General features: G+C 35.0%; 2 protein-coding genes and 1 long non-coding RNA gene across 5 annotated transcripts in view; 1 reads left to right on the top strand and 2 right to left on the bottom strand.

Annotated features, from left to right (window-relative positions):
* The window catches only part of LOC129259178 (centrosomal protein of 85 kDa-like), a 29,807-nt gene extending 24,414 nt beyond the window's left edge, over positions 1–5,393 (bottom strand). Inside the window, exon 1 of one of the 3 annotated variants that reach the window (XM_064098080.1) lies at positions 5,153–5,393. The gene's annotated coding sequence lies outside the window, so the exon portion shown is untranslated. The remainder of the gene's footprint in view (positions 1–5,152) is intronic. The other 2 variants (XM_054897480.2, XM_064098079.1) reach the window with 2 other exon arrangements.
* Positions 5,394–6,996: 1,603 nt separating this feature from the next.
* LOC129258565 (uncharacterized) lies at positions 6,997–19,697 on the bottom strand. The gene is made up of 3 exons (XR_008584304.2): positions 19,599–19,697; positions 10,180–10,287; positions 6,997–9,190 (listed from the first exon to the last, which is right to left on the bottom strand). It is a non-coding gene; the product is annotated as an uncharacterized LOC129258565 (long non-coding RNA).
* On the top strand, positions 12,904–18,398 carry LOC129283361 (uncharacterized). Its single transcript, XM_064098078.1, has 3 exons — positions 12,904–14,190; positions 15,281–15,450; positions 16,010–18,398. The coding sequence occupies exons 1-3, from the start codon at positions 13,921–13,923 to the stop codon at positions 17,568–17,570; spliced, it is 2,001 nt and encodes a 666-aa protein (XP_063954148.1). The 5' UTR covers positions 12,904–13,920; the 3' UTR covers positions 17,571–18,398.
* Positions 19,698–24,022: the final 4,325 nt, after the last annotated feature.

The following is a 24,022-nucleotide window of genomic DNA, read 5'->3' as shown; positions in this document are numbered from 1 at the left end:
GTGATAAATGTAGTCTTCTCACTTCATTCCAAACAAGATTCCAAAACTTACTTGTCAATTGTGATCATTGATTACCAAACAATACAAGTTCTGTAATAACCATGACCAATGCATATCACTATGCTAGCAGTGAAGGGTAATATTGATTGTTGGTTTCAAACAATTCACTTGAGCTAAAAATAGAATTTGTGGTTTGACCAATCTAGGAAGAACAAAAAGGACCTGTACAATGACTATTGATATTCAATATTGGGTGCACTTGTTTAGGTCTACGAATAATTTCAATCAATTAGCAATGCCACATATTGTGAAGATTTCATTTTTATAATCAAAAGAATACAGCCGAAGTCTGGAATTATCCTAGATTCCCTGCAAATATAATGAAAATTGATATTTTCAAATGAAAAAATACTACTTCTCATGTGTAATTCTTGTTTTATAAACATATGAAACATTGATATTCACATCATAAAAATACAACCAATTGATACCATTTTGTCTCTGCCAAGTTTGTTTATTTTTAAAAGTTCAATTTTCATCCATACATGTATGTAGTGCCTACACTGTAAAGTGTAAATTCTTCTACAAAAAAACATAGTAACTCAGATAGACACATTCTCCAACTATTAAAAGGGTTGCTTTTTAAATGCAAACACATGATATGAAATCTTTAGCACAATTCTGACAAGTTGATTGAATCACTGTATTGACTACAATACAACCAAATATACACCCAGCCATAAAGAAAGATAAACTTTTCTCTGTCTTCAATGAAAAAGAAAAGTGATACAAAACCTACAACCTTCAAGTCATTGAAGCAGCTTTCACCTGAAATCAGGTCTTTATCAGATGACAGTTTTATACTTCAAAGGACTCTCATAAAATTTGAAGGATCAAACCATTGACCTGAAAAGAGGGGGATAATCCCTTCTCTCATTTATTATATATCATCCATTGGAAAGGGACTCTCTGGGATTAATAAATTAAATCTGACCAGGTATCACATCCACTAATCCTCTTTTAATCTGTCTTATTCTTGATCATCAATGAATTTGCCTTTCAAAGGCTTCTCCTTTCTGCTATTGTAATGGTCTTAAAACAGTAATTATCCTGGAAGAGTACCTTTCCTGTATTAAATATGAGTTAGAGCTATCATAGCTGAGCTATACCCTGACAACCATGAAACCAAAAAATGAGGGACAAGTGCAAAGACAGAGCAGAAAATACAGTGTAAAACAAAAACAACAAAAAACCCAAATCAGTCCAATCAAATTTGACGCTCTCACTGTGTTTAAAGGTTAAAATCTGCATCCAATTGAACTCTAAATCCAAATGATTCACCAGGAATGACATCTCGGATCTAGTAGATTAGTACACATACAGGTGACACTTGTCACTTGTGAAGATTATCAAACAATTCATACCGCTTGTCTCATATTCATGCAATAGAAGGTTCCAAAATGCATTTCTGCACATCCAATCCACTAAAGTATCCTGTTTTCCTCAAAATGAAATTCACATCCACAAATAGTGCGTTAAAATGAATTCATATCAAACCATCTCAGCCAATCAAAAAATAAATCATCAGATAATTCAAATTGTGCACGTCCTCACGTAATCAAACAAGCGCTCTGTAATACGCTTCTATTGTCCTGCATCCAATTCACAAGAGAAAATATTTTCATAAACAGTTATTTTCCATACATCAAGCTTAAAATGATTGATATGATGCATTGAAGATGATGAACACATGTTATACAGATCCAGAATACGTGTACAACAATCCTCATAAGACTGATGTGTTGCTGTATGAAAACATATTGCTTTGTGGGATTTTTTTATGCACAAGGGAGATGTCTCACGGTCAGAATTTGAGCAGCTGTTTCTAATGGAGAGAGCCTGCAGGGAAAGCTGGATATAATTGATTTTCAACCCCTTAAATTTCCATAACCATATTTCTAATGCAACAACAGTACTGTATCTATAGATAAATGTATGGATTCTGTTTTATTTTCCCAAAGTCATACATAATCTGAACCATATGGTTGTGTAGTGTATATTGTTTTGTCTTTTTTTATCGCAAAGCGAACAATTCAAATAAAAGAGCCATTATACATGTAACTACCGGTATTCATGTACAGTGTATATACATAAATAACAAGGTACTCAAGATAAAAGAAGAGAAGAGAAAATTTAGCAATCAATATCAATTGTCTAATGAGAAAACATATAAAAATCTAAAATTTATTTTTAATCTTAATCTATAAATAAAATAAAGTACATACAAATATATGAGATAAAGTGCTGAATCAAATTCAATTCAAATTAATTTAAAATTGGAATGAATTTCACATTCTAGTCTAAATTATTATGCATTTCATATATATCAAAGTAAAACTATCCCTTTAATACCATCTTGTCTAAATAGTAAAATGACAAAAAGTGTATCAATGATTTCTAGTGTTTCTTTTTCTTGTACATAAGATGAGTGAGTCATACGATTGATGGCTTACCCAGGCAATTTATGAAATATTCATAAATAAAATAAGCTACACTGCAGATGGTTCACACATGTTCCCTAACAAAATTGGCCTTATAATAACTCTGAAATTAATAGACTCCCTGAAAACGATGCATGCACCACATTCTTGTTGCTAAGCAACATAGTGATACAATTACATGTATTCCATCGCAAAGTCCCCATAGAGGCTAGAGATAATTGCTTTTCAGTTTCAGCATAGATCAAATTAGGCAGTAATGAGTTGCTAATGTACACAGGGGCTCCAAATACATACGGTATATAATATTAAAATTTCATTATATTTAATCAACCTAATATCTCAATTAATTCACAAATATCAGACTGGGTATGATGTATTGACATTCAAGTCATTGCTTAAAAGGGAAATGGGGTAAAATTGTAAATACCAGTACACTTTTTCACACTCTGACATATTTACATAAGTGTTACCCATCAAATCTGAATGATACATGTAGTAGTATGTTTTTTACCAAAATATCTAAAATTTAACAACTTGGAATCATGTAAACTACTGATATTGATATCAGTATATAAATGCACCACAAGCAGAATTCAAAATTAAGTTTACTGGTCATCCTGGTAAAAAAAAATCAGTCGGAGAAGTAAACAGGGTTCCCCGCTTTTCAAGAATACAAAATTCCCTGATTTTTCCCTGATGAAGTTTAAAATTCCCTGACAATTATTTTAACCCATTCCAAGTTTCGCATGTTTTCAAAGTTGTTGCAGTGAATTACATGTACATGTATTTTCAGTATAAAAACAATGTAAAACTAATTAGTACCACCATAACCATTCATTCAATGGATGTTCTTTTGATATGCAACAAAATATAACAGAGTCTGACTGACTACCCTGCTTTCGACTTTTGGGCCGATCAAAATTCCCTAATTTTCCCTCATTTGAGGCATTTTCCCCTGATTTTAGATATTTTTTATCAAATTCCCTGACTGAAGAAAGTAAAATAATTTTCCCAGCTGATGGGCTGGGAACCCTGAGTAATGCAACTGAGAGACAGACTGAGTCTCTCTTTTAAATTACCACCAGATATTAAAAGCTTTAGAACAAAAATTCTGACAATCTCATCTTTAAATCCCACTACCAATTTGTATCCTCCTTTGTATAAATACATATTCCACTCCATTCATAACAAACTACAATATCCAAAACTTAGAAGAATGAACTACAAACATGTATCCTCTTCCACACACCGGAACACAACATTAATAAAAAATTATCATCCAGGTTTAATTATTTCCTATTTGATATTCTGAAATCATACGTTGCTCAATCCATATCCCATTTGCTGTGATTTCTTTCCATCTCAAAGCAAACTGTAATCCAAAACCTTACAAACCATATCCTCTTCTATACAGCTCTAGACACAATAATGATCAAAACACTTATCCACAATGCAGTAACATCCAGGTTAATAATTTCCAGTTTTATTGCCTAAAATTAGATCGGTACACAACAAATAAAGGTAGACCCGAGGACAAAATTGGAGACAACCTACACTGGTCAACGCAAAAACAATGACAAAGTGGACACTTGACTGCATGCCATCCTTTACGAAGTAAGAAATCTAGGTGAATGGCATCTACAAAAATGACTCACGCTCTCTTATCCATGCACCAATGCATCACCGGATAAACTAATGGAAACAGATGAACATGGAGCAATGATACGCCTAAAAGCATGCTCTAAACTCAATCGGGGAGAAAATAAGTTTGATATTAATGAAAAATAGATTGGGAAAGGAATGAAGAGGATGAGATCACTGATCCCACTGGGGGCGGGACGAGAGACAACACCCCTGAATGTGTCATTGGTACTATAAAGAGAGTATCATCCAAGATAGGTGACTCAATGGTTATACTGTAGTACTCCCACTCATTGCCACATCATAACAAGTGACTTGGTAAATTGGAAAAATGTATTCCCATTATTCATTCTGACTGTGATATTCTCTGGAAATCAACTTTTTTTTCTCAAATAGATTAGCCTACACTGTAGCAATGTAGGTACTCGATAAAGAGGTGGAAAACTTTCTAATTAACCTGACAGAATGAGAAAATTGAAATATGGTATTTAATTCTGCAAAGAAGAACAAAAGCATATTTTTTTGCAATTAACTATCCAGGCTAAAATTCTTCAAGACATATATACTTTATATTACACATACTGTATCTTGAAATATGCAAATTCATTAAAGAAAAACACACCAGAGAGAGGAACAAAGGAGGGAAAATAGAAGAGGAAAAAATAGAAGGCCAAAGGCAAAATAACCAATAAATATTGGTACATTGAAATATATTTAAACACAACTGTCTTTAAAAACAATCATATGTTCATCAAGACCTATGATCGAAATCAAATATTTGGATTCATAGAAACAAGCCCCGAAACCAATGGAAGATGACTGAGTATGTAAAGAAAGTCTAATATCACAGAATATATTCCTCAAGCATTTAAAAAGAAAATGGTTTCAGCAATGAAATATGCAAATTAAAGATCATTTCAGTCAGGATGCTCCAGTCAGGACAAGCCATACACAGTACCACGTCTCCAATGTACATGTATGTAACCCCTATCGAATGAAAATCCAATTACTAGTAGAAAGCTAATATTCCCGAAGCTAATCCAATACAAGTCAGTATCAAATCTGAATTTCAAGAAGTACTGTAGACCCACTGTGGAATTCGCCTGATAATCAATCCTCTCACCGATCCAACCATCACAACTTTCTGGAAAGATCATCTTTTAGCTTTGATATTCCTCAGTATATATCCAATCTCTATTGCAGATGAAAATCATTGCCTTGCAAGACTAGAGAGAGGGAGACACAAGCTCTAATTCAACCATGAAAGCACCTGTAAAAAAGAGCGGACTTAGCTGTCTATGCTATTTGCATAACAGAGATAGCTTAGTGTGTTCAAGAGTGTAAAGAAAAGATTGTGCGTTTACACCTACTGGATCAGAGTGTTTTGACAGTCGGTGTCAAAGCACGTTTACACCTACTGGATCAGAGTGTTTTGACAGTCAGTGTCAAAGCAAAGCACAGGCTACCCAGATAAATTAAACCCCAAAATATCAGGCATTCTGCCAGTGTAAAATCCCTTTTTCCAAATATTCTTACAAAAAATACCTGTAAATTAGTAGGTGATTTTCAATATTATCGGAGCTTTCCAAAAGATTAATTCATCCAAGGTCACAGAGATGTATGCAGAAGGGCCGTCTGCACCATCCCGAGTTTTCAAATTAACACGCTATTTCTGATGCGGCAAATTATCCCGATCTAAACAATCTCGAGATTATTTGCAATGGAGACGCAATTATCGCGCTAGTTCGCAGGATTAATCTCGAGATTGCAATCCCAAGTCAACTTGGGATTATTTGAAAAAAAGAGCGCTATTTTACGAATTATCACGCTAATTCGTAGGTGCAGACGCACTCGGGATTATTTATTCACGGCGTCAGACCATAATGCATCGATGCTTCGCTCGAGCAGGAATCGCTCTTCTTGCGATGGTGGAGACGGGGTTTCTTGAATCTCGAGATTAATCGCGAAGAGGGCCGATCGGGCTAAAATCTCGAGATTGAGCAAACTCGGGATGGTGCAGCACCGCCTAGAGTGAAGGCAAAATTACGAAAACTTAAGAAGGATATTATGTGCACCGTACAGGCTTAGAACAACAAGAACTTTACCTACTTCAGGCAGGCACATGCATATTTTTTTCAAAAGGCAATTCTTAAAGGAGAATGAAACTCTTGGAGCAAGTTAGCTTTTGTGAAAGCAGAAAAATCAAAGAATAAGATTAACAAAAGTTTGAGTAAAATAGGACTAGCAATAGAAGGGTTATGAGCATTTGAATGTCGGGATCATTAATGCTATGGAGATCTTCCAATTGGCAATGCGACCAAGATCTATGATGTCACAGATGAACAACTCTCCCCATTTGGACACTGAAAATATACCCCAAAACATCTCTTTTTGCTCATTCTAATCATATGACAAACGATTCATCAATGATATAATGTTGTGAAACCTCTGTACTTGTCCTCTCATATAAAGAGAACACCTCACCTTGTGATAGACTCTATAAAAGTGAGAATATAACTGAAATAAGTACTAAAGTAATGAGGGAGTTGTACATGTGTGACATCACAGATCTTGGTCGCATTGCCAATGGGAAGATCTACATGGCATTAGTGATCTCAATATTCAAATGCTCATAACTTTCTTATTATTCATTCAATCTTCCTCAAACTTTCAACAATATGTTTCTTTGATTTTTCTCTTTGATATGGATTCAGCTGGTTTCAAGGGTTTCATTCTCCTTTAATTATATTTTAAATGTCCAGTGGACCTAGATCTTCCTCAAAAGACATGTATGTACCGATTTCATTTCATGATTGTGATACATTTATTGCCATTTATTCAATATTTTTCTGTTAGGGTGGGTGTAAATGTGAACATTTTGAGTAAAGCCCCATCCATGCACTAGCTTAAAAAGTTTAGAAGTAGAGCAAACATTTAATAACCAAACTCAAGAACACTCAACAACACAGCACTATATTATGATTATAACTGTTCGTCAGTTCCTTGATCAAACAATGGAGACATTGCATAACCTGGTTCTTATAGAAGGTTTGTGGGGAGGGGTCTTTGTTTGGATGTGCTTGTCAAGAACAGGGGGATCTTGCATCAGAGTTTTTAATTGTGTGAAATGTCCACTTGTTGCACTTTGACAGTAGTGAAGCCTGATAACCTCACAGTCCCAGTACTTTTAGCTTGAAATAATTAATCACTTGTGTCAAATTTATTTGGTGCTCTGATACAGAATGCTTTTAAAAGCCCATCTTTAGTTTGGTTCATATCTCCAAATTACATGTTGTTTTATGGTGTGTAGGATATAAACTAGCTCAGTTCAGCCTAATTCAATTATTTTCAATCATAAAATCATAAAATGCGTAATAACATGAAACAATCAAGATATATTCCCGATGATGAAATAGGACACTAAAATGAAAGTTTAAAGTCCGGACATTTTAAAATTTTGAAGCTTTCATTTTTTGTCTATAGATTAGATTATACTACGAATATGAATTCAATAGTTGTAATCATCTTCTACATGTATATTGTTCTCTAAAACATTTTGTACTAGAAATTGATGAGACTTTCCTTGTCAATTTTTCCAAATGGCTGTTTACTATTGATCGTCTGGACACCCAACAACTGGGTATCCTGTACATGTATTTTTCACATCATAACTTTCCTAGTTCACAGTATAAATCGTTCTATTCTGATGAAATTTTGACAATACATTGTTTGATTTTCTGAACTTTTTGGAGAGGTCTCAGCCTTTAGTTAGAAATTAAACATCTCTTTTTAATTCCTGCTCAACCATAGGATACCATTGCTCTTTTAGTTTGTCTATTTTCCTCTGTCCCCATCTCATCCATCCGCCCTCACCCTTCAGATTATATTGAAACATGATAAACACATTTGCAAAATTGTATACATCAATATTAGAAATGATAAGTACTTGTTCAGAACATGTAGCATTTAGCTTTTTATATTTCAACCTTCATTATTCTCCTCTATGCCTCTTTTAAAGATGATGAAAATAAATGCCTTACATTATACTTGATAAATGTACACATTCATCCTTGCTTTGATATTTTACTCAATAAACAATATAAAGTAAAAAGTCAAGGCTGTGAAGTATTCATTTATATAATTTACATAAGAAAATTTATTTTTAAAAAATCACAAGACTTGTTTATGTTTTCATTTTATTTTCATCATGAGTGCAGCAGGGTGCTACATAAGCACTTGCCCGATTGCCAGAGCAAGTAAAAGTTAGAGTTGGGCAAGTGTTTTGAAGTAAAGACCAAAACTACTTGCCCGAATTGAGCAAACAAAATGTTCACAGTAGAGTGACTAAAATTAGGGTCGATATGATATATTGACCCTAATTTTGGTCATGGCAGGCAAGATAAAATCACTTTGGAAAAAGAAATGCAATATCAAAGTAGGTAAGTTTATAAAACTGCAAAACTTTCTTTTGAAGAGGTAAAACTTTTTTTTTCAATGATTTTTTTGGGCAAGTGAAATAGATTTTTGAGCAATTACATGTATATTCCAACTATTTAAAATTTACTTGCCCAACTGGGCAAGTGCTTCTAAAAAGTTATGTAGCACCCTGGTGCAGTTATAAAGCTCTTGGTCCAATAATCACTGCACAGCCAACAATCAAATATATTTAATTTTACATACTGCCCTCTTGTGTCAAAGACAATACAGTCATGTTCAGAGAAGAAATTGCAGTAATCTGGGAGGCTAAAGACACTCCTCGTTTTACAGATTGATACTTTACATTCGAAATCTGCATTGCCAGGCAATTCTAAATTATTAATTCAATATGAGATGCTAAATAAAGGCAAATCATTGGAACATAAAAGAGGAAAATCGATACATGTATACATTGTACATGCATATCAAGTTTTTTATTACAAGTATGATAATGATAGGTTAAACAATTTTACCTTCTTTTGGAAATACAGGCTTTCTATCATTCTTACGAGGGCTCCATCTGGAGGCACGGGATTGAAAGGCCATCTTCTTGGTCCCTGATATACATTCACCTGTGAAGACATATAAAGCAATATTTTAAAAAAATGCAAATTGCAATAAAGTGTTTAATAAAAAGCCTTCATTTACAGTACAGAACATGTTCATTTGCTGGGGGGTATATTTGGCATGTTTTTCTGTTGTTGTTTTTATTGTGTGACTCTTATTTTGATTATCTCATCATCATCACTATCATCATACATTTGATTAACATCATACATTTGATTAACATCATACCACCCACCACCACCATCACCACCACCAAGGGTGGAAATCTCTCCCCAAATGTAGGGGGGACCAGGGTCTGAAAAATTTGACAAGCAAAAAAAAAAAAAGAGGTTATCACCCTTTATCCTGCTTTATGTAAGGTTATTAGGACTAAAATACATGTTTTATTTAGATTTTGAATGATGTATTTCTTTCCATCATAAAAGACCAAAAATAGTAGGGGGACATTTGATATTCTGTCTCCCCTACTATTTTGGGTAGGGGGGACACATCCCCCCTGGGATTTTTGCCCATGACCACCACCATCATCATAATCATTGCTATCATCAGGCATTATCATGTACAAGCTGTAATCAACACCATAAACACCGCCATTACTACCATCAACATCACCGTCATCATATACATAGTGAACACATTCACCACCACCAACACCATCATCATTTTCATCATTACCACCACCACCATCATCATTACATCCACCACCATACTCATCACCATCCTCCTCCTCACCATCATCACCACCAATCCACCACCATCATCGTCTACACCCATTTACAACTCATATCCCGATCCAGAATATCAAAGCAGGCAGGGCTTTGATATGAACACTTATAAATTCTTTTTTAAAAATATACAATGTATTCTTGCTTGAACACCTGACAAGGGTATAGCAGTGCTAAAGCTGGGGTCAAAGTATGCAGCATATAGAAATATTGTATTGAGGATTATATGAATGTTGCATATTATTATTTACTTGAAAAAAATAATTTACCTGGTAAGTTAGTCTGCTGACTCCTTCTCATTATCTGTCTATAGTGGTCATCTAGAAATGCATATCTTCAAAAGACTATTGGTATATTCTGCAATGTCCATGTACAATCTATTGAAGAGGAAGGGGGATCATAGGAGTTTCCAGATTAGTATTTCAAGATCAAATAATAAATAGAGTTGAGTTTGCATAGGTCAGCCTTCTACAAGTCAAATATTGAATTGAATTGAAAAATTGCCTTCATAGTTGAAGTAATTATCATAAAGTGTACATGCAAAGCAATTATTTGTATTCTATTGAATTAAAATCTTGAAGAAGATTTCTTAGGTTCCAAAGGATTTAGATTGGAAGATTCACATTCACCTGAACTACAAATTGTAAAAATGCTACTTCATTAAAAGAATTCAATTTAGTAAGGCCCAAGTAATATGATGAATAGCTGTAATGGAAATAGACCAAAAGCTTCGGTCTCTGTTATATTGGTTGTTCCGCTGAAATCCGTTGGCTCCACTCATCTATTACAGAGGGAAGTTCTAACTTGATCTGTACAGGGACTCAATGGCAGAAATAGATAAGTTAAAAAGAACCCCAACAAACAACCACTGTATTTATATCGTACACTTGGAATAATTTCTTATCCTATATTCCGGCCTGGAAACTGGTTTATGATCAATTTCTTCATGAGATTCCAATCATTCATTGGAATCTGTAAGCTGCCATCTTAATGGCTCAGAACATTCATGAAAGTGACGACAGACTCCACCCCTTGACCCTTACGTCATTTACAGTGCCCGGATATTTCTGTGAGTTGAACGTTTGTCGCTTGCGTACGATCGACAAGCCATCCAACCCGATATTGAAGGGATGATGTGATTGGCCAATGGTTTCGACCTGGAATTTTTTCTAATGGCCATGTTTGTGTAGCACTTTCGGATATACCAGGGAAGTGGGAGTTGCACCACTTGCACGAAAGTCGAAGTAAGTCACTGCTTTTTTTCCTTTAAGTTTTTTTTCCCCCCGTTTGGTGCATTTCAGACAATGAAAGGTATTCTCGGAGAATCAATTTTCTCACCAATACCGCACAGGTAAGCGAAATTCGATTACTTCTTGCTTTTCCGTCAAAATCTCACGAATTAGCGTCGATATGGCATCGTGTTCATTGGAGTTTGTAGAGTCTATCGCAACATGCACAAAGTCAATTGATTTCCGGGTTTCGGAGCGTCGCCTGAATATGCATGAAATTGCAGAGTTTCGATGATTTGCGATCGATAATGGAGCGATCCTATCACAAACCAAGACCATTTCCCGCATAGACAATGAGATCGGATATCGTTATCGCTATCGATACTTTCGCATGCAGTCCGAAGGAATTATTTTGGCGACCACGGAGTCATGACGTGATCTGCGCGAGTGACCAATCAGCGGTCTCCGATTCGCTGAGCAGAGACAATCTATCCGTTGTACACAGTCTATGGATGATTTGCCACATGCAAAAAAATGATGTAGGCCTACAAAGAATGAAAGATCCGATCCCCGCCTGGGTTTTTTGTATTTGTATTGCAAACCGTGTGTGAGGATTTAAAAAAAAAATCCTTGAAACAGACGGCTGCCAGCCGTCTAAGACTCAGTCTACATGTAAGCAGGCCTGCATGTAAGTGAGTTACTTAACTAACAACAGTTAGCCTTACTCTTAAGTTACTACAGTTACTGAGGTAGACTTACCGGTATATTCTAGATCTATTAATTGATTGATTTGAAAATATGTACTAGTACTACAGTCAGCTTTAGTTTCACCGGTGATTACTCCGTGATGAAAATAAAGGAGATTATGAGATATGTTAAGAATATAAAAGTGACTTGATGATGGATGATTATGATGGTGATTAACCGATTATGGATAATAATGATGATGGTGGTGTATAATTATGATGATGATGGATAATGAAGTGATGGATAATGATAATGACGTGATGATGATGATGACGATGATGATGGATGATGATGTAATAATTTCATGATGTGATAATAATGATGATGATGATAGAAGAGGATGGATGATGGTGGTGGTGGATAATGATGATACTAATTTGGTGATGATGATGGATGATTATAATAAATTCATGATGATAATAATTTGGTGATGATGATGATGATAATGATGATGGTGAATGCTGACGATGATGGATGATGATGAATGATGGTGGTGGTGGATAATGGTGATAATAATTTGGTGATAATGATGGATGATTATAATATTTTCATGATGATAATTTGATGATGATGATAATGATGATGACGATGATGGTGAATGCTGATGATGATGGATGATGATGAATGATGGTGGTGGTGGATAATGGTGATAATAATTTGGTGATCATGATGGATGATTATAATATTTTCATGATGATAATTTGGTGATGATGATGATGATAATGATGATGATGATGATGATGATGATGATGATGATGATGGTGGTGGTGGATAATGGTGATAATAATTTGGTGATCATGATGGATGATTATAATAATTTCATGATGATAATTTGGTGATGATGATGATGATAATGATGATGATGATGATGATGATGATGATGGTGGTGGTGGATAATGGTGATAATAATTTGGTGATAATGATGGATGATTATAATAATTTCATGATGATAATTTGGTGATGATGATAATGATGATGACGATGATGGTGAATGCTGATGATGATGGATGATGATGAATGATGGTGGTGGTGGATAATGGTGATAATAATTTGGTGATCATGATGGATGATTATAATATTTTCATGATGATAATTTGGTGATGATGATAATGATGATGACGATGATGGTGAATGCTGATGATGATGATGGATGATGGTGGTGGTGGATAATGGTGATAATAATTTGGTGATCATGATGGATGATTATAATAATTTCATGATGATAATTTGGTGATGATGATGATGATAATGATGATGATGATGATGATGATGATGATGGTGGTGGTGGATAATGGTGATAATAATTTGGTGATAATGATGGATGATTATAATAATTCCATGATGATAATTTGGTGATGATGATAATGATGATGACGATGATGGTGAATGCTGATGATGATGGATGATGATGAATGATGGTGGTGGTGGATAATGGTGATAATAATTTGGTGATAATGATGGATGATTATAATATTTTCATGATGATAATTTGATGATGATGATAATGATGATGACGATGATGGTGAATGCTGATGATGATGATGATGGATGATGGTGGTGGTGGATAATGGTGATAATAATTTGGTGATCATGATGGATGATTATAATAATTTCATGATGATAATTTGGTGATGATGATGATGATAATGATGATGATGATGATGATGATGATGATGATGATGATGGTGGTGGTGGATAATGGTGATAATAATTTGGTGATAATGATGGATGATTATAATATTTTCATGATGATAATTTGGTGATGATGATAATGATGATGACGATGATGGTGAATGCTGATGATGATGATGATGATGATGATGGTGGTGGTGGATAATGGTGATAATAATTTGGTGATCATGATGGATGATTATAATAATTTCATGATGATAATTTGGTGATGATGATGGATGAATATGATGTAATAATGATGATGATGATGATGATGATGATGATGGTGGTGGAAATGATATTGGTGGGTAATGATAATGATGATGATTTGATGATGAACAAATTCTATTTCTCCCTTAGATCATGCCCCGTGCTCCTAAATGGAAAGAGGACGACGTCGCTGCGGCGTTACGTAGAGTACGTTACGGGGAACTTTCGATAAGAAAGGCTTCGCAGGAATATGGAATTCCGTACGAAACCCTGCGGGACAAAGTGTCAGGGAGAAATCCGACATCAGTTAAAAGATTCGGTCCACGGCCATTCCTGACGGAGAAAGAGGAGGAGGAGATAGTCCGATGGACAATCAAGATGGGGAGAATCGGTTTTGGACAAACCAGGGGAGACATTCAGTCCGTAAGTTTTCTTCCTGATGCTTCGGGAAAGGTCGAGTCCATCCTAGAAAAATGTTGATTGGTAACAATAGAAAACAATCAAACAAAAATATCGCTGAAAATATCATCGTTATCGGATGTAAAATAAGGAGGTTATGATATTTGTAAGTTTCACTTATTTTTCACAAAACAGTTTTATGCACAACTCAGTGACACGCATGCAAATGAGAGAATGGATGATGTCCATCACTCACTATTTTTTATTGTTTTAATTATCATGTCGAATTACAGATTTGACAATTAGGACCAACTTGACTGAACCATAAAATGATATAAAATTGAATTAATTCTACATATTCTTGGATGAATAAAACTTTTTGTTTCACGTAAGAATGAGAAGAAAATGAAATTATTTCATATTTCATGCACATTACATAGTGAGTGACGTTATCAATCCCCTCATTTGCATACTGACTGGACCAGGATGTGCATTTAACTGTTTTGTGACTGAAATTAAAGAAAAAATTTAAAATGTTTAACTCTTATTTTACATCCAATTTTGATGAAATTTGACTTTTCTCCTATTATTTGAATAACCTTCGGGTTCGGGTGGACTTGTCTGTCATTAACAAAACAAATTTCATCATGTAGCTAACGTGATTAATCGATAAGTAATGCTGCTTATTAAGGGCTACTGCTTTTTTACTGTTATTACAACAACAATAATAATGATAGTAAAAATTGATATAATATGAATGGTAATGATAATAATAATAACAACAATGATACTAATAGTAATAATGGAAGATAATTTTTGACAATTATATTTGTTATATAGATTATAATGTTATTAACACAGCTAATAATACAATAAATTAAAATAAAGACAAATAAAGTAATGAATAATAACTGTATAACACTATAAATTATTCATTAGCCCTTACATGTAACTGTTAAAAAAGAAAAGGAAATATTCCTCATAACACCATGATAATATGAGGAAATATTCCTCATAACACCATGATCTTTCAAGAAAATTGCAGAAAGGTATTTAATCCACTAAAATAAAGATGGATAATAAAATGAAAGTCTTTGCTTTTCTTGCTATTCAGGTCGTGAAGAAAATGCTTGACAAAGATGGTAGGGCAAACCCCTTTGTAGACAACAAGCCTGGGAAGCGTTGGTGGAGCAGTTTCCGTGCAAGGCACCCTCAGTTAGTTTTCAGGAAGCCGCAACCAATTGGAAAAGAGCGAACAGCAGTGACAAAGAATCGAATAGACAAGTATGTCTTCACAATTATATATATATTTCTGTTAAAATAGGTTCAATACAGACCGAGTATTCTTTTTTAAATAAAATGTTGCCATTATATCCTTCTTTTATTTTTCTTCTTCCTTTTATTTTTCTTGTTCCTAATATTTTCTTCTTATTCTTCTCCCTTTTTTCATTTTCTTCTTATCCTGTTTCTTCTACTTCTTCTAGGAAACGAGTCATATTCTATGATGATATTTTGCCCAAGATTTTCATCAAGATTTTCATGAATGGCATAATCCTAGTTGTTGTGTGTTTGGACAATCGATTTTTAAACAGCCATTTGGAAAAAGTAACCAGATAAGTTTCATTCATTTTTGGTACAAAATTAAATGGATGACAATAATATATGGAACAAATTACTGAAATAATAATCATGTTGTGTGTGTGTGTTAATCAAGAGACAAAAATAAGGCTTCAAAATATTAAAATGTCTGGACACCCAATCCCCATCATACATGCAAGTCATTAATTAAATACATATGAGTGAAGGTGTTCCACATACCTTTGTGTTTCTCCCTCATTCACAGATGGTTCAAAGAATTAGAAGATTACTTAGGAGAAAACAATGCAAGAAGCATTCTTGAAGAGCCAAATCGACTCTTCAATGCCGATGAGTCAGGATTCCCGCTTGGTGGAAGAGCTTCTGATCGGGTATTGTCATTAAAAGGCGAGAGAGTCATCCAACAATTTAAGAATGCTGAAAAGGGACAGGTAACTGTGCTTGTCACTGCATGCGCGAGTGGTAGCTTTTTGCCACCAATGATTGTTTTACCGGGGCGACACGGTGACGGTTCTGCATACCAAGGAGCGCCAAGGGGTGCTTTCTTTGCTAGGACCAAAAACGGCTGGATGGATAGCAAAGCCTTTTATGGTTTCATTGCTAATCTTTTCCAGCCGTATTTGGTCCAGATGAAAGTACCCCTTCCAGTGCTCCTGCTCGTCGATGGCCTTTCGGCACATCAAACGCTGGAGGTAGCGAAGCATTGTGAGGCGAATCGGATTCTTTTGTACCGATTCCCTCCCAATGCTACGCACATCCTCCAGCCGTGCGATGTGTCTGTGTTCAGATCATTAAAGGCATCGTGGAATCGAGCAGAGGAGCAGTTCCGTTACCAAAACCCCGGTGATTATGTCACAAGAGTGACGTTTTCGCGCGTGTTCGCCGGCGCGTGGAAGGAGCTTCTGGGGAAGCCAGAAATTGCATCTTCTGGTTTTCGGGCAGCAGGGATCTACCCGTTTACGAAATTGTTTCGTGAAGAGCTACTACGTCCAGCAGACTTGTACAGTTTCATAGATAAGAATCCTCAAGAAGGAGAGACACCATCATCTAGGAATAGTGCTTTTATTCCGGTAGACGATGACATGAGGTCATCTCAACCCGATGAACCTGATGATGATGCACCATCTTCGTCATCAGCTCATCGGGAACATGGAGTCAGCTGCATCGTGGATACTTCGAGTATCAATGGTGATGCTCCATGTGGAGAGAGGCCTCTAAACGAGGCATTCATCTCGCCGTCGCTAGATGAATGCCTCGTTTATCCCGAGATTGAAGTCTCAAATCAAAGGAGAAGGAAAAGGCAACTGCCTGAGGCAATAAGTGGAGAGACGTTTATAAGATTCGCCGAGGAACGAGCGAGAGAGAAAAGAGCGGAGGAGGAGAGGAAAAAACAGAGAAGAGAGGAACGGGAACAGAATAGAGTGGAAAAAGAGAGAAGGAAGGAAGTTGAAAAGGAGAAGAGGCGAAAACGACAACAAGAACTTGAGCAGAGGAAACTAGAACGGGAGAGGAGAGTAAGAGAGAAGTTACAGCGGATGAAAGAAGTGATTGAGAGGAAAGCGAGAGAGAAGAAAGAAAGAGAGGCAGAGAGAGAGAAAAAAAAGGGCGGTAAGAGGAGAGAGAAGAGTGTGAGGGTGGATGATGATGACGATGATGTGTATGTATGCCCTGAATGTTTGATGATGAATGATGATGAGTGGATTGGATGTGATTACTGTATGGCGTGGGTACATCACAAGTGCTCTGCTCTTTGTGATGTACCAATTGTAGATGTAAATAAGTATATGTTTAAGTGTAATTTCTGTTAAAATTGAATAAGTATGAGTTATGTTATGTCAAAAAGTGCAATTTCTCTTACATGAGCAAGTCTGATGGTGACTATACTCTGAATATATAATATAACCTCTGCAATCTAATGTAGTGTAAAATGTAAACTATTCTATAGTTATATCTCTACACCATTCTCTAATCTAGACTCCAATCTCTATATCTGCAATCTATTCTGTAACCATGCAATCTATATTATTAATTGGTTTCAGAAGTTCTCTAACCCCTTTAATAATTGTTCTGGTCAAGACTTTACAGCCAAACAGGTTTTTGTCAACCTTGAATGCTTGACCAAAATATAATTATTCTGAATTGGAGGGAGTTGACCTTTTAGGGAGAAGATGAAATATAGTAAATAAGAAACCGGTTTATGTGCGTGCGTCAAAAGTTTAGCTGGAAGAAGAATGAGTAATACTTTCTTAAGAAAGATGGAATTGATAGACATATAGTTTCCTGTTATACTTCTTGTAGAAGATTTGATTAAGTATTGATTATGTATTGATATGTTATTAAATATGTATTGATTTGTTTTTTAATATATTGAATATGTGAGATATCATCACATAACAATATATTCATCCGTCATGAACTTGTTTCTGCTATAACATGTAGATTCCTGCTGCTCGGTTGGCATAGCGCAGTTACCTGTCCCCTTTCTCTTTTGTTTTTTTTTCCCCGAAATGTATTAAAGGGGAGTATCTGCTTTAACATGTTGTTCTTTCTAGCAAGAATAAATTATTAAAAGGCTTCTACATCAATGCCAATATTTGTTAACATTTACATTTTATGTATAACTGTTAAATGTGATTATTTTCAAAAAGAAAAAAAAACGGCTTCTACCGTGATGTATATTAATTTGCTTGTCGTTTGAATTCTTTTAAGTTTATGACGTTTGTTGATAGAGAGTGACATGAAAGTAAACTATTTTTGGGAGCATGAGGAGGAAAATACGTAAATAGGCCTATATAATGAAGACTATATGACACTTATAATAAAAACCAAATCAAATAAAGAGCAAAAGATGTGAAATATTTAATGAAGGGGGATGTAGGAGGTGGAGGAGGAGAAAAAAATAGCGAAAAACAAGAAGAAAAACGTGGTATACAAATGGCAAAGAGAATTGGCATTAAAAGGAAGAATGATAATTAATGAGACAAAACTGATATGTGAAAAGAGAATGAGAGTTAAAAGTAAGGTTTTCACATATTTAAACAGCATTTTTAGTAGAAACAAAAAAAATAGAAGGGGTTTTTATATCACAGAGAAAAAAAATTAATGAGGGTATATATATACAAATTAAATTGGAATGTATCAAGTTCAGGGAAAATGCTCGATGTTTCAACTGAAGCAGAGCGTCTCATCCATTGCCCCAACCGAGGGCCCCCACCAAATCCAACTATATCTTCAGTGTCCTGATGAGCCGCCTGTGATCGAGGGATTATCACCAACACTTTTTGGGGGGGAGGGTAAGGGGGGAGGTAGATGTTTATATCTTTCCTTTGAAAGTTGGTTATCATGGTTATATTTCCCTGAAATAATCACAATGACAATATTACGTCTGTTTATTATCATGGAACTGTGCGTAAGGAAAGTCAATTATCCCACTATAGGATATGGGAATAGCGCCATCTATCAGTGGGTGTATACTAGTGACGTCTGGGTGGAAACTAGTGGTGAAAATTACCTGCGCATAATTCGATCTCTGGCGCGTATCGGCGAATTTTTTTTCAATCGAGCTCTGGTATCAAGAAGCCCAGTATTTCCTCTTCAAAGTATGATAGGAAAGTAAAAAAGGTAAATTCAATTTTCATGGTTATTCGAGCAAGTTTCCGAAATTGGGTGTATACTAGCGCCCTTACGGTACCGGTACATGAATTTATACGCATGGCACAACAACTTTCTTTTCTCCCTCTCTCATCTGCGAAGATCTAGAATAACTTAGAAATATGTCAATTGATTAATTTTAAGGACAATAATTGAAAAAAATTACAATTAAAACACGTACATACCGATACAGGGATATCTCAGATACCATGAAAAAAGTTCAACTTGCTGTAAATAAACAAACAGACTTCCTCGATTTGAAAAGCTGCTGCAAAGTGTGTTGTGTCGCCGAAACGTCAAATCGAAAGAGAGAAAAAAAATCAGAATACCAAGGTACGGTTTAATACTCTCTACAGTGCGTATCAAAAAAAAGTTTACACTTAGAAAAAATCCTGTAAAATTATGCATTTGTAATATCCTGAAGATTTTTCCACATTTTAACATTGGTACAGATCCATTTAAGCAAATGACGATGTAACTGTCGAAAAATATTTCCGCTTGAGTGAGCACCACTTACTTTTGAAAAGTTAGTGAAAAATGATTTGCGCAGAACTTTGAAATAGTTATGCGAATAAAAGTAGACCTTAATCATGAAGAACACGTTGAATTTAGCTAGTAAAATTGATTTGAAGATATCTTTTACCTTTTTAACTTGTTTCCTTGCCCAAAACACTTCGAAGAGTGCATTGCGCCCCACCCCACTCCCCTACACACCGAGGCTATCGATCGTGACGATATTTGCTTTACACTGAGCTGTGATTTATATGAAATGGCTTAGGCTTGATTTTCATTTTGTTAATCATTGTCAAGCTTGGAAAAAGTGTGGAGAAACAAGTATTAAATGAAAAATGAAATGTAAACCCACTTTAAATGATAAAAACTTAGTGAAAAAATGCTGGAGATGTCTGATATAAACTTTTGTTCAGATTTCGTTATGTCCTCAGATCGGCATGCAGCTGCAAAGCACAAAAAGGGTAAAGGTTGTGCTTACTAAGTGTTGAAATTCAAGTTCAATTTTGGTGAAAAAATTGTAACAAAATGCTTGAATGTATCCATTTATTACAATTGACAAAAAGTGCAGTGGGAAATGTATGAGAAATGTTTCGCAGGGTAAGTTTGATTTCACCCTTTCCCCTTGACACAGCGTGAAAACGAGCATTTCTGCGAGCTTTACAAAAATGGACAGTGCTCTCTCAGGTGTAACATTCTGTCAAACTTTTACTTTCATTGGATAGATGAGACCCAAACCCAAGATTGTACGTGAAAAAATTACCCACATGTTGTATCTTTTTAATTCCCAGGGCTTTTTCAAAGTGTAAACTTTTTTTTGATACGCACTGTAGTAGGTCCATGCGGTTACATAATTATATGATTTGATTTTTTACGGAATCCCAAAAGGCACATCGAAAAAAATACAGATTGAATTTTCATACCCATTTGTTGCTTTTTATGATGGCAGGATATAAGAGTCGTCGATCCTGGGGGGCAGGGGCCAGGGGGCGATCGCCCCGTGCACCAACGAAAATATTGGGGCAAGCATAGCGTTTTGTCCCCCCCCCCCCCCAAAAAAAAAAATAAATAAATAAATAAAACAAAAAAATTGGTAAATTAACCAAATACAGTGTACAATTTGGGTTTTACATCTATAGTATAATACGAAATTATGATTTTCCGCACGCTCCAGGCGGGAAATGATTCCATAAATTATCATTGGAACATTTACGCAGGAATTTTAATATATTGCCATTCTTTTTTGCCAATGAATAAACAAAAAAATGCAAACGATTTTTATAGGCAGATCCAGGTGAGTTATGTATACCGCTATAAAAAAACGTACTTAAAATTTCCATTTTCATTACAGTTTTATCATAAATTTCGGCTCGCGATTTGCGATTGCATTGTTGAATAATATATGAACCAATGCATCCTATTCAATTCATAATTTAAACAAGTGGAATGCCTCTGGCTGTCTCACCTGCATCACGCAATTCAATATAGCAGCAGTGCTGACTTTGAAAACTACTATAAAATAATTATTCACAAAAAACACCATTCATACAATACATTGATATTTGACCTTGATCATGTGACCTAAAACTTGTCAGTGATACTTGATTACCACTTTATCCACATTTTATACACTATATCGGGAACCACTAAATCTACAGACTTTGAAAGTTATGACAGCAATCTAATAATTACCTCTAAAATGGCCAAAGTTCAATGACCTTAAAAGACCTTTGACTTTCGTCATGTGACCTGAAACTCGCACAAGATGTTCAGTGATACTTGATTACTCTTATGTCCAAGTTTTATTAACTAGACCAATAAACTTTCAAAGTTATGACGGTAATTCAACAAATATCCCCAACTTGGCCAAAGTTCATTGACCCTAAATGACCTTTGACCTTTAATCATGTGACCTGAAACTTGCACAGGATATTCAGTGTTACTTGATTACTACTATGTCCAAGTTTCATGAACTAGGTCCATATATTTTCTAAGTTATGATGACATTTCAAAAACTTAACCTTAGGTTAAGATTTTGATGTTGATTCCCCCAACATGGTCTAAGTTCATTGACCCTAAATGACCTTTGACCTTAGTCATGTGACCTGAAACTAAGGCAGGATATTTAGTAATACTTGATTAACCTTATGGCTAAGTTTCATGAAGTAAGTCCATATACTTTCTAAGTTATGTTGTCATTTCAAAAACTTAATCTTCGGTTAAGATTTGGTGTTGACGCCGCCGTCGCCGTCGGAAAAGCGGCGCCTATATAGTCTCACTCTGCTTTGCAGGTGAGACAAAAAGTGCTGAAAGTGTAAAGTTTTCACTTCAGGTCTTAATATCAACAAATTTCGCGCTCTCATAAGGGTTATTAGATATATAAATAAGATAATAACATATCCATGAATTCCTATAATAATTACAGTGTCCCCGTTTTTTCAGAATGGAATATCGACGAGTTCATCTCGAGTTTAGGAAGAAGAATAGGAAAGTAGTCATTATTTTATATATTATGACAAAATGTCCTTAAAATGTTCTGATCCTAGGTCAAAAATAATAATTTTAAAAAATTCGGCTCGCGCTTCGCGCTCGCACCGTTTATAAAATGCTAACCGTAACCACTTCACAATTTACCTACGCAGTGCTTGAAATAATGCTTAAATTTACCCTTCTTTAGGTCGGAATATCACCTGTTTTTCAGCTCGCGCTCGCATCACTGATTTTCATAATAAAAGAAATGTATTTAGATAATGCACATATTCTAGGTCTAAATCTAAAACACTCATGTTTATTGAGATACACAGCTTGTTCTTTATTTAAAACGCGTTTGAATTATCCACTTTCGCGCTCCCATTATTAATGTAGCAAAATACCCGATTTACCTATCCTTTCCATGATTTACAAAAAAAGGAATAAGTATCATATATATATATGTATATATATATATATATATGTATATATATATATATATATATATTGTAAAGAAATGGATGAAGAGAACAATGGTAGGCGTAGCTTAAATCAAGGTTCCCCAGAGCTATCTACCCTTTGGAAAAATTGGTGATGCCGAAAAAATGTCTCTGCCGGGAATCGAACCCGGGCCCCCAGCTTTGAACGCCGGTGCCTTAACCACTAGACCACAGAGACGGGTTAGTGGCTAGGGCGACCCCGAAAAACTTTACACACATATATATATATATATATATATATATATATATATATATATATATATATATATATATATATATATATATATATATATATATATATATATATATATATATATATATATATATATATATATATATATATATATATATATATATATATATATATATATATATATATATATATATATATATATATATATATATATATATATATATATATATATATATATATATATATATATATATATATATATATATATATATATATATACACTATGTTTTGCAGACCAAAAGCACAATGAGTGACTTACTAAATAATAATTGATGTGAGTGCGAAACGTGAGCCAAAAAATTGCGATTTTCCAACCTGAAAACTGAACATTCTAAGCATTCTTGTAAAAAATAATTGATGCGAGCCCGAGCCAAATGTTTTTGTAATTTTCTAATCTAAAATGTATTAATAATGTTTTACTTCAAAAAGGGGGTTCCATTTTGAAAAGGGGCAATCTTTTCCTACGGGGAATTTTTGCGGGGGCCCTGCCCCCCCCCCCCCCCCCCCGGTTCCGCCACCCCTGAGTGAAGCGAGCAGAATTTTGGTGGGGGATTTAGCTCTATACCAACTCAACATTCTAAACTCCTTTTGTACTATCATGAACAGGATGAGTATCTATAACTAAACAATTAATGCGAATGCATTTGTTATAGGCCTATAGTGGCCTCCTGACATGAAAAGTTGATATTTCGAAGACTGTTATGGAGTTCGGGAATGGGATATAATTATCTCTCTAATCAAATGATGCGAGCGCGTAGCGCGAGCTGAACATTTTTTCCATATTCAGCACTTTTTGTAATCATGAACAGGATGCGTAATCGCGTGTCTCGCTGAAAAAAAGCTACAAAAAAATCGAATCGTGAGCATATCAATCTGT

The sequence above is a fragment of the Lytechinus pictus genome, chromosome 4, assembly GCF_037042905.1.
Source record: "Lytechinus pictus isolate F3 Inbred chromosome 4, Lp3.0, whole genome shotgun sequence".
NCBI lineage: Eukaryota > Metazoa > Echinodermata > Echinoidea > Temnopleuroida > Toxopneustidae > Lytechinus > Lytechinus pictus.
Note: the sequence above shows the minus strand (reverse complement) of the source record. Positions and strands in the feature narration are given on the sequence as shown.

Excerpts from the sequence above, each read along its gene's own strand:
- LOC129283361 (XM_064098078.1), top strand. The coding sequence starts at position 13,921 with ATGCCCCGTGCTCCTAAATGGAAAGAGGACGACGTCGCTGCGGCGTTA. Across the intron at positions 14,191-15,280 it reads CCAGGGGAGACATTCAGTCC|GTCGTGAAGAAAATGCTTGA; the intron begins GTAAGTTTTCTT and ends CTTGCTATTCAG. Across the intron at positions 15,451-16,009 it reads ACAAAGAATCGAATAGACAA|ATGGTTCAAAGAATTAGAAG; the intron begins GTATGTCTTCAC and ends CCTCATTCACAG.